This window comes from Lathyrus oleraceus, chromosome 6 (assembly GCF_024323335.1).
Source record: "Lathyrus oleraceus cultivar Zhongwan6 chromosome 6, CAAS_Psat_ZW6_1.0, whole genome shotgun sequence".
Lineage (NCBI taxonomy): Eukaryota > Viridiplantae > Streptophyta > Magnoliopsida > Fabales > Fabaceae > Lathyrus > Lathyrus oleraceus.
Window position 1 is genome coordinate 5,757,432 of NC_066584.1, and position 11,477 is coordinate 5,768,908.

An 11,477-nucleotide genomic window follows, 5' to 3' on the forward strand; every position below is an offset into this window, starting at 1 on the left:
TGACAGTTTTTTCTTTCTTTCAGCTACTCCATTTTGTTGGGGATTTAAAGGACATGACCTTTGAGATATAATCCCATTAGATTGCAAGAATTCTTGAAAAGATTTTGCTATGTGTTGTCTCCCATTGTTAGAGCAAAGTATTTTAATTTTGGATGAAAATTGGGTCTGAACATAAGCATTAAAAAACTTAAAAGTGGAAAAAACTTCATCTTTGGAGCGCAAAAAATAGACCCGTGTAAAACGACTATAATCATAAATAAAAGTTATAAAATTATTGTAATTTGCATGAGATATAATCAGGGCTACTCCTCAAACATCATTATGGATAATATCAAAATGTTGTGTTACATTCGGTTGATATGTTAGGAAAGGAAGGATTTTACTTTTGCCAAGCTTACAAGGAATGCAGCCAAAATGAGTAACATCGAGAGATGAAGTGTGCTTATTTCCAAGAAAACCAGATTTTAGCATGTCATGAAGTACATTGAAATTTGGATGTCCAAGACGCTTATGCCACACTGGATAATCAATGGTTGCAGAACTGCACAAAATAGAAGGTAAAGAAAGACTTGAAAACAAAGATAAATTGAGTGGAAAGAGACGTCCAACTTTAGACCCCTTCGCGATTATCGTCCCTGGGTGTTGATCCTGCACAAAATAACCAAATTTTGAGAAATGTACTTGACAATCATTATTAACTTATTGACCAACATAAATGAGATTACTAGTGAGATTAGGAGAAACAAAAACATTAGTTAGAGTTGAAGAAATATCACAACTTGCTATGATATGTCATTGATTTCCATCAACATTATGTATCTTGAGATTTCCAAAATATTTGGTGATATTATTAAGAAAATGAAAGTTGTTGGTCATGTGGTCAGAAGCCCATGATCAAAATACCAAGATGAAGATGATTTACCTGAGAATCCGAAAGCAAAGAACGCTGAAATGATAATTTGCTGAACCATTTCAGGGGTTAAAGTCTGGACAGCAGTAGGCGCATTTTGTTGAAAAATAGTAGGTGAATTTTGTTGGATAATAGTAGATGCATTTTGATGGACAACGATAGAAGAAACAACAGAGGTTGTGAAAGTTGTTGCATTTTGCTTTGGTGGCCCAATTGGACACTCTTTAATAATGTGTCCATCCTTTTTGCAATAATTGCATAACTTTCTTGGACAATTATATGAATAATGTCCATAGTGCTTATAGCAAAAGCATTGAATATTTCTCATATCATGCTTTCTTGACCTCCCTTGTGCAATGGATGTCACTGGGACAATAAATGTTTTTTGTTCTTCAATGATAGATTGTGAAAGAAGGCGTTGTTCTTCACATGATAAACCATTGAGACACACATCCAATGAGGGTGTTAGGTCTCTATGCATCAAATTGGAGTGGATACCTTCAAATTTGTATCTCAATTTCATGAGAAATTGATCTCATTTAACATTGTTGTGAACTGTTTGTATCGTACTTAGACCATCAATACTTAAATTTGAATATACTATATCAGTGTATTCAGCCCAAAGATTCATGAATTGAGAATAAAAATTAGATATAGAGAGACTATCCTATTTAAAATTAGCTATGTCGTGCTCTAGCTAGAATCTTTGGGCTGCATTATTCTGGAAGTAGATTTTCTTCAAGTAAGCCCACATTGTTGTTGCAGCCTTGTAAGAATGAAGGTTCAAAACAATGTTGGGATCAATCGAACGGATGAACCAAGGCATGACACCGAGCGTCTTTGACTATCCACTTGGAACGTTCAACCTTATCTTTGTCTTTATTAGGGGTAGGGGTTGTGTCATTAACATGGCCCCATAAATCTTTTTCTTTGACATATAAAGAAAATTGGAATTCCCATTATGAATAGTTTTTTCCATTTAGGCGAACCATGAAAACATCATGTTTTGCTTTTGACATTGAATCGAAGAACATTGGGAATACGAGATGGAAATCTGGATTGGAAAATGAATAACCAGGAAAAAAATCGAGAAATTTTAACATGGTAGTGTAACATCTCAAAATTTGCCCTCCTTTTCTTTAAAAAAAAAATAAAAATTTTTTTGCAGGCTATGAGCCGACCTATGGTCGACCATAAGGGTCAGCGCATGGACCACGGGTAAGCGCATAGCATGTTTGAGTCGACCACAGGTCAGCGCATAGCACACTTGAGCCGACCTATGGTCGACCATAAGGGTCAGCGCATGGACCACGGGTCAGCGCATAGCAGGCTATGAGCCGACCTATGGTCGACCGCTCGCGCGAAAACTCAGTTTTCTGAGTATTTTCCACTGTGTGAAGCTGTTTTTTTGTTGTTAAGTTAGTTATTTTCCAAATTTTGTTCACACACCTTATTTTCACTTAATCACAATAAACCAATTGCTAATTGCACTTTCAGTATGATTAGTACAGCATATAAATACCATAATCATAACTGTTTCTCCTAATCACACTTCACATTTTCAGATCTAACAAACTTTCCCTCCAAAAACCTCCAAATTCTCTCAAAACTTTCACACACTTTTTCATCATTTTCATCAAGATTCATCGTCCATAGTGTGAATTCGTGCTTGATCTATCATCTACCAGTGATTGTGTGCATCTGTTTCACAAATTCGTGGCAAAAGAGTGAAGAATTTGGACTGTCATAACCTCACACTTCCATGGCAAATTGATGAATCTTGGACCTGTTGCTGTTTTGAGCTGAGCTAATCGTTTAAATCAACTTCTACATCAAGAATCTTCATCTGTTTTGGAGTTTTGGACATTGAAAAGCACGATTCAACATCTGCCATCTCCATAAGGTCAGATTTCGATTTCTTTAATTGCATGAATTGAGATATGGATTAGATAGATATTTCAATGTAGATCATCATGCAACTTGTGGTTTTGGATTTGGTTGAGTGTAGAGAGAGATATCTTGATTTGAACATTTGATGTAGAAACTTCTTTCGCTCGATCCGGTTGATAGGTTTAGAATTAGGAGAAACTGAATCCATATCCATGATGTACATGCTTAGACGGTCACAGTGATGTATGATTTGTTGCGTTTGGTTGAAATTAGTTCATCACGATTTTCTGGAAAATTGTTTGTGTTCTTGATGAGGAACAAGGTTCAGCAAGCGTTTGATCTGAATTTTTACATTTCCATTTCAAATTCGTGTTTCCCTCCGGATCTGGCCAATGAGAGAGCGCCACCAAATTAAATGAAACGACCGTGTTTTGGTCGCGTGCTTAAGAATTACAGAATTGCCATTTTCAGAATATTCATTTCATTATTTCTTTTGTCTTTTTCATTTTATTTCATTTTGATTCACATGAACTTAGAAAATCCATAACTAGTTCATGTTTTGTCCAAAATTAGTGAGACTTTTTGCATTGTTCTCCTTGTAATGTGTAGAATTTTATCATGAGTTTTATTATTTTTGTGCATGTGTGGAAAATTAATTGGCTTAGGGATTGTTTGATGTGTCACATTTGTACATGCCATGCCAAATCCTTCATGAAATGATGATACTTTCAAATAAATGGATGGAATTTTTTGTGCTTGTTCTGGACATGTTGATGGTGATTTTCATGTGGAGTTTGTGATTTTTGGATACATGGTTGATGAGTTATGAATTTTTGATTAGAGGTGTGACAATTTGTGTCACACCAAGCTAGGTCAATTTCATGATTTTATTTAAAATGCTTAGGGATATTGAATTGAGTTGAAATTTTGCATGAATGAACATATGTACGTTGAGATCACATGAGATTTTTTCTGGAATTTTTGATGACATTTTCTAATTGATTGGAATTTTTCCCTCTGTTTGGTCATTTTGGTGACATTGTGTGACACATGATTGTATTTTGCTTGTGAAATTCTCATGATTAATTGGATGGATGTGAAATTTGACATGTGGATTCTAGACACATTATAGGTCATTGTGGTTTTGATCCCATTCATTTATCTTGTTGTGTCACTGTTTTATGATTTTTGGAAGTTGATGCTTGTTTGGATACCATGTGTTGGCTTGTTTGAACTTGTCTGAACCTTTTGATTTTCATTGACCTACTTCCTTTTGTCCAATTGAGCTGAAATTTGATGTGCTATTCATTGGATAGGTTCTGTTTAGACTTGAATTTTTGTGGAATTAATTGAATTGTTTTGGTATGCTTTTGCTTGAGATCTTTCTGTTTGGTCATTTGGAGTTGCAAATTGCATGTTTGATACTATTTTGTGCATGAAATGATAATGGTGATTGATATGAGCATGGGACCAATTGCATTTGTTTCTAAATTGTTTGAATGTGATTTTGGATAATTTTCGCTTGCTGTTTTGATTTTTTCATCCCCTTTGGACCCTAGGCTTGGCCTAGTGGTCTAGTTTCTCACATTTGGTTTGGATTTTCAGGTTGAAATGCAAAAGCCTTAAGGAGAAAATTGCAAGTTGATTAAACTGAGTTTTGTTTGATGTTGTAAACTAACATTGGTTTTGTGCTGTAGGGTTTGATGCTTGAGTTTGAGCTCATGGCTTGCACTTATGTGCATTAACTTGTGTTGTCTGTATAGATTGACTTTTGCTGTTTACTGTTGGTTTGTCTGAGTACTGATGATACTTGATTGATTTCAGGTACATTAAGTTGCTTACAGTTCCTTGAGAACTTGCTTGCTGCTGCTTGGTTGTATAAACCAGTTGAGGTAGACTCTCTTGTCTCCATGTAGTCTGGAAGACCTGGCTTGTTATTTAGCCAGGCAACTGTCTGAAGTCCTCCTTAAGAGGCGATGTTTGTGATTGTTTACTTTTGTGCCAAGCAGGTAAAGACCTCTATGAGGCAATTGGCGGAACCCAAGGGATATGCAAACTATCCCCCGCTATTCTGTTGAGTCGTCCCTCTGCTCACACCACTGTGTTGATGCATTGGGACACAAACCCAAGATCTTGTACTTTGTACAGTTGTGTCAGAGTCTTGAGCGTAGAAGGGTCCCTCCATTCTGGACCCACGCTCCTTTGTCTGAAGCTCTCCCTGGACAGGGATAAGAGCTGTGAAGTCTAATCTTCACTCACCTTTCATCTGCTTCACCCTGACCCTAAATGTCAGGGTTAAGAGCGAACACTACCTTGTACAGATGACTTGCCTCGGCAGTCCACCCTTGTTTGAGCCTCACTTGACTGGATATAGTGTGTGCTATGTGAAATGTTTGTTTTATTTTGATTGATGTTTGCATGCTTGTTTTTCCTGGTTAGGATTAGCTTGCTGTTGTGCAAGTAGATAGAAACCACAACATAGGGCAATGATGCATGATAACACTAGGCTCGAGTACAACTCCCTGGTAGTGTGTCTCCCCTTGGTTTCTGGCTAGAATTTCTTTCCCTTTCAGGGGAACTACATCGCCCTGATCCTCGTTCCAGACGAGGTATGTAGGCAGGAGACCGTGCGAGGTCTCTCCGGGCGCTTTTTTTCTTTTTGTGTGCGTTTGCTTGTTAATCTTCTTGTGTGTTAGGATATGGATGTAAGCCCAGCGATTGGCTGTCCGTATCCTGATTGTGTTTGTTTGGTTCGGAAGCCGATGTAAGTCCAGCGATTGGCATTCGGGTTCCATGTTTGCCTGTTTTTGTGTTTGTGTTGTTTGGCGTGCGTGAGCCGAACTACGGCAGCTCTGATTCTTGTTCCAGACGAGATACGTAGGCATAGGATGCGATGTCTTATCGAGCTCTCTTCCTCTTAACCCCACCTGTGTTGTCTTCGGTGCGTGTGTGTGTATGGTGTTTTAGCAACCTTTTCTTTTCTTAGAGCGTGGATCCCGTCGAGTACGACAGACGTGAGGGGTGCTAATACCTTCCCCTTGCGTAACCGACTCCCTTACCCTTTCTCTTTGGTCGCGAGACCATGCTTTTTCCAGGTTTCTCTGAGCGTTTCCTTTCCCTATCTTGGGATAAATAACGCGCAGTGGCGGCTCTGTGTTGTTTTTGTTTCAGCCCGCCGGTTGTTTTTCGCGGATGCGACTGGTAGAAAAACAAGATTAAAGAACACATACTAGATTTTGGATCGTGATATGCTCTGATAGCATGCCAAATTTAGAGATATTCTGAACATTGTGTCTTCACTCTTGAGAATTCTCATATAAATACACTTTAAATTACAAGTTAAGGGGATGACTCAGGCTCATAAATCTGCAACTATCATATATACATTTATGCAGTTTATTATACTAATTAATAGGATTAATCCCAATCCAATAAATATGCTAAACTAATATATATATATATATATATATATATATATATATATATATATATATATATATATATATATATATATATGTATGTATTTTATTATCCTAATGAATAGCAATTAAGAATATTCTAATTAGCAAATACAGGTAGATTTCCAGACATTAAACCTATTGACACTTTGCACTCAAAGAGTGAAAACATATCCTATACAGAGCATATTTTGAGATGGTCAACGACCATAAAAATCTGAAGTACTTATTTGATCAGAAGGAATTTAATATGCAGCTGAGGAGATGAATATGCTTCATATAAGACTACAACATTAAGTTGAAGTACCACCCTAGAAAGACCAATAAAGTAAAAATGCATTGAGAAGGAAGGAATTACACAAGTCACAATTAATGATAATGGGGGCATAAATTCACTACAAGAAAAAAAGGATTTCACGACGTTTTTTTTTGTGTTACGACAATTCTAATTGTCGTTAGCTTTAGGTTGCATCGATTGACTAACTGTTGCAAAACCTAGTGTCACAAGCCTAATCTACAAACGACCGCAACATATTATGTCAATTTTGAAACTTCCTCCAAAATATAATTGTGTTGGTCATAACCGTCATCAATTTTATTTGATACTTTTGTTTTTGAAAGTCTATTGCGACAGTTGTTAATTGTGTCTAATGTAAAGTTGTGACGGCTAAAATCGTCACCATTTATTTTTATTCATTTAATTATATGTTTCTTTCAAAAAAAAATTGAAATTAAGTTACATGTATTTGGAGATGTGTCTTCCTTAATAAACAGCGAAAGGAGTTTCATCTTCCTTAATAAAAGAGTTTAAGAGTCACATCTCTTCTCTCATCTTTCAAAGTCAATTTTAACTCCCCTCTTAAATGGAAAGATTTGTATAGAGAACATATTTATTTCTCTTTGTCCAACCAACCACACTTTTCTCTTAAAACTTCTTAATCCTCTCCACCACCACCAAAAAAAAACCATAAAACTCATTGAAAACAACAAATAAGAGATTAATTTCAGAGTTAAAGTAGTGATTTTAAAACTCTAAATATTTACAACTCTTGATTAATAAGATTTCCAACATAATATTTAGGGGTTCATACCTAAATCCTCACACTCACGATAACATGCCTCCTCTTTTTCTCAATAATTTTGCTCGACTCGAGTGATAGAACAATATCATGATCTATTATTAGACAAGAGACAAAACGAATACAATTTCAAGATAAAAAGAAGAAATAATTGAATTGAAATAAAGAAGAAACAATTGCAATTTTTTATTTGAGCAAAGTTTTATTTTAATTCATCACAATTCAGGAAAACAATTTAATTATACACAATATTAATATTAATAAACACATAATAATATACTATCTTTGAAGATACTTTAGTTAGTGTTCTTAAATCTCATGGTATTTGCTGGCCCACAACAAACAACTTAAAAACATAAATGATGAAACATGTTATGGTCGGTGCATGGTATAAACTTGTTATTTAAATATATGCATGTTTTATATTGCTCCCTCTTGATTCAACAAGTAACCGAATTTGGATTAGTATAATATATTAGTCTTTAATAATTATATATATTAAATTTTGCACTGTCCACATCCTTTGTTTTTTTCGCAAATAAACATACTTGAACACAAACACACTTAGCTTGGAAGGTCCACTACGTTGCTTTTTAAAGATGCTATCATCATTTTTATTCATCCAAAACAGAAATTAAAATGAAGCTAACAGAAATTTAATTTCTGTTAAAATGATTACAACCTCACTGAATGCTTAGAAACTTCAACCTGCATTACAATTACAAAATACAATTAATGTAACATAATTAGACTCATTCCACAGCCATAGTAAAAATATTATTCTCCATATATATTTTCTAAAACATGAAAAATTAAAAACAAAATAATACTTATAAGTTTATTGTATGACAAATACTAAGGATTAAGGAGTAAATTTTTTTTACCTTTGTTGTTCATCTGTGAAAGTGTAACTTTTAATGCTACCTCCTCCTATTGTTGGAGCATTTCTGTATTTTGGTAATGGAACATGACCTTCTTCAATCTGCTTCAAATCTTCAACCAACATCTCATAATGTCTTTTCACTTCCTCCACTGTTTTTCCTCCAACAGCCTTTGCTAGCTTCTGCCACCTATCTGGGGTGTCCTTGTCATAGATGGCCAAAGCATTCTCAAATTTTTTGTTCTGTTTTGTTGTCCAAGATGAACTTGAAGCCATTGTAGCAAAAATGTTCAAGACAATGATGGTAAGAAAATAGTGTTTATTGTGATAAGAGATGTGTGAATGAGCCAATGAAGAGGTTACTATTGTGCTACCCTTTATATATACCAATGGAAGGGTAGAAAGTGTGTTTCTTTCTAGTGGTAGATGTTGTTTTCAAGCATAATAGTGGGACAAATTGTTGAAAAATTTTGGAACTTTTTTTTTTGGTAATTAATTTAACATTTATATGAGTTTGTATTTTGTAATGCTTGAACTTTAAGACATATACTACTTGATTAGAAATACTATATTCTGTCAAAAAATATAATAATAGAAATACTATATATACTAGTATTAGACTCATGATTCTATAGCCGACTTTCCCTAAACCGATAAAGTTAATGCATCTTGTAAATTTCACTCATGCTTTCCTTGTCTTCCATGGACCATCAAGAACTAATTAAACAAACTATAAATATAAGAATGTCTTTGAGTTGACATGCCTCTTAAATTGAAGATGAAATCTGAATATCAAATTAATAAGACCATTTTCTTTAAAGTATAACTTAAAACCTCCTTAAACGAGGAAGAGAAATATATATATATATATATATATATATATATATATATATATATATATATATATATATATATATATATATATATATATATATAATATATATATATATATATATATATATATATATATATATATATATATATATATATATATATATATATATATATATATATATATATATATATATATATATATATTGAGATTGCGTAAATTATAAATTAGTTTGGAAGTTGAAGAAGACGCCATAAAGGTGAAGGAGACTGGCAATAAAGTTGGCGCGATGGTGCTGAATGAGACAGGTGGCGGAGCTGTCGCTATTGAGGCTGGTGGTGGAGTTGGAGCATAGTGAAGATGGTGGTGGAGCCGATGCAGCAGGAGGTTGGCGGTAGAGCGACAATGTGTATGGGTTCGACGGACGGTCCAATTCATCGTTGTTCGAGTCCAATTTTCTCGTTCACGTGTATTGGACTTTGTTGTTTTGGTGCATGGTATGTTCGTAATGGATTGAGTTTTTGGATTTTTATGAATAGGTTGAGTTTCAACAATTATAAATATGTATTTCTTACATTCTTGTTATAACAACCTTCAGATCTTCAGAGCTTAAGACATAAAGAAGAATTAAGGAATCTCATTGATAATCTTAGAGAGATAAGGGTAAATTTTTAAGAGTGTGTTCTTGAAATTTGAGAAACCCTTGAAAATATCTAAGGGGGATTAAGAAACGCTTCGAAATACCTTGGGCTTGTGTGATTCATATATAAAGAGTTGGAGAGATTGAGAAACACTTGGGTGAAAAATATGATTTGTTCTTGAGAACTTCAATGATTATTTTTTTTAACTCATTTTTAATATTTTGTTACAACTCTTGGAAGTATAGTGAATCAGAGAACTACTCTTTTTTTCATAGTAGATCTTTTGATCGAGTTGGGTGAGCAATTTATTGTGTTTATTGTCTTCACTTTATCTTCTTATGTCAAGTTAAATTGGTGTATTGTTGCACAAAGAGTTAATTTTTACCGAAGGCCATTTATTTTTATTGTCATTGTTCGTTGTCCCCACCATCAAATTTATTGGTGTGATTGAACCTTTCAATTCATGACAAGTGACGCTCACCGTGGAGCAAAGAGATTTTATTTGCAAGTGAGTACCATGGATTCTAAATGGTAGATCAAGAGATTTTTCCAAAACAAATATTTTAGATTGTGTAAAGTGAAGATGCAAAAAATCTTAACTCAAGAGAAGTGAATTGAAGCATTGAAGGGTGAGACATCGATGTCTGCACACCTAATAGAAGGAGAGAGGACCGAGATGGTGGATAAGATCAAAAATGCCATTATCTTGTGTCTCCGTGATAAAGTTCTAAGGGAATTCACAAAGGATAAAGTTCTCTGGAGTTTGGATTCATCGAAATCCGATCCAACTACGATATATCGTTCATCTCGATTTCAAACCACCATGAGAAGACGCCAATGGATGTCCTTAGACATAGACTCAGATCTACGACGTTCTGACGGCCATGCTCGGTTTAAGCTTAGATCGTTCAGGAATCTTGATCTCTAACTCTTGTCGAGGCTTGTTAATAGATTCCCTCGGATCATGACTCAGATTCACAGAGCTAGGATCGATCGAGTTCTATTTCGCTTCCGACCGAGCAACATTTTGGGTCTATAACTGCCAAATAAGTCCTCAGATAAATCTCCTCGAATTCGAGCTTGGGTTCATCATGGATCCAAGCAAAGACAAAATAAATTTCACCCTAGATATAACTATGCATAAATGCCACCATGACCTATCCATACCAAATGTCTCATCATCGTAAAAGCCTCACATAGGATGTTTCATCATCGTAACAACTAGAGCCCAGTCCCGGACGATCACTAGGTGTCTGGGACCGTGTAATGATAATGGAGTTATGAGGTGATTGGCATCTCAAAGTATGCAGTAACTTGGGCGATCAAATGGCCGGCTGGGTATGAAACCCATTGGAGTAAGTGAAGACCAGATTGTTTGACTTGAGACTTCACACACAAACACGCGTGGGTGGGTGGGGGGGGGGGGGGGGGGGGGGGGGGGGGGGGGCGGGGTGAGTTGTGTGTTTTGGAAAAATTTGGTTTTGAAATTTTTTTAGAAATAAAATCAGAGTTTGAATTTTTTTTGAGAACTTAGTAGCAAAATAAAAATGCGGAAAATAAAATGAGTTAAGGGAAGAAGAATAACACCAAGAGTTATACAGGTTTAGTAAAAAAACGACTTAGTCTTGTCCCCAAGAATTGATCTTGAGAGTTTCCATTAAACATTGAGAGCTTTTAGTAGGAAAGACTCACGAATCCCCTTATACAAGGAATGGTGGTTGATCTTCAATCAAGAGATACAAGACGATAAATATGTGTGTTTGCATCTTTTCTTCAGAATAAGCTTG

General features: G+C 35.2%; 1 protein-coding gene across 2 annotated transcripts; it reads right to left on the reverse strand.

Annotated features, from left to right (window-relative positions):
- Positions 1 to 311: 311 nt before the first annotated feature.
- Positions 312 to 8,670, reverse strand: LOC127096678 (protein RADIALIS-like 4). Of its 2 annotated transcripts, none has more exons than XM_051035229.1 (2): positions 8,222 to 8,670; positions 312 to 648 (listed from the first exon to the last, which is right to left on the reverse strand). In XM_051035229.1, the coding sequence occupies exons 1-2, from the start codon at positions 8,491 to 8,493 to the stop codon at positions 627 to 629; spliced, it is 294 nt and encodes a 97-aa protein (XP_050891186.1). In that variant the 5' UTR covers positions 8,494 to 8,670; the 3' UTR covers positions 312 to 626. The 2 variants fall into 2 exon arrangements, with proteins under 2 accessions (XP_050891186.1, XP_050891185.1); XM_051035228.1 differs by lacking the exon at positions 312 to 648 and adding an exon at positions 7,777 to 8,045 and having other exon boundaries at positions 8,222 to 8,659.
- Positions 8,671 to 11,477: the final 2,807 nt, after the last annotated feature.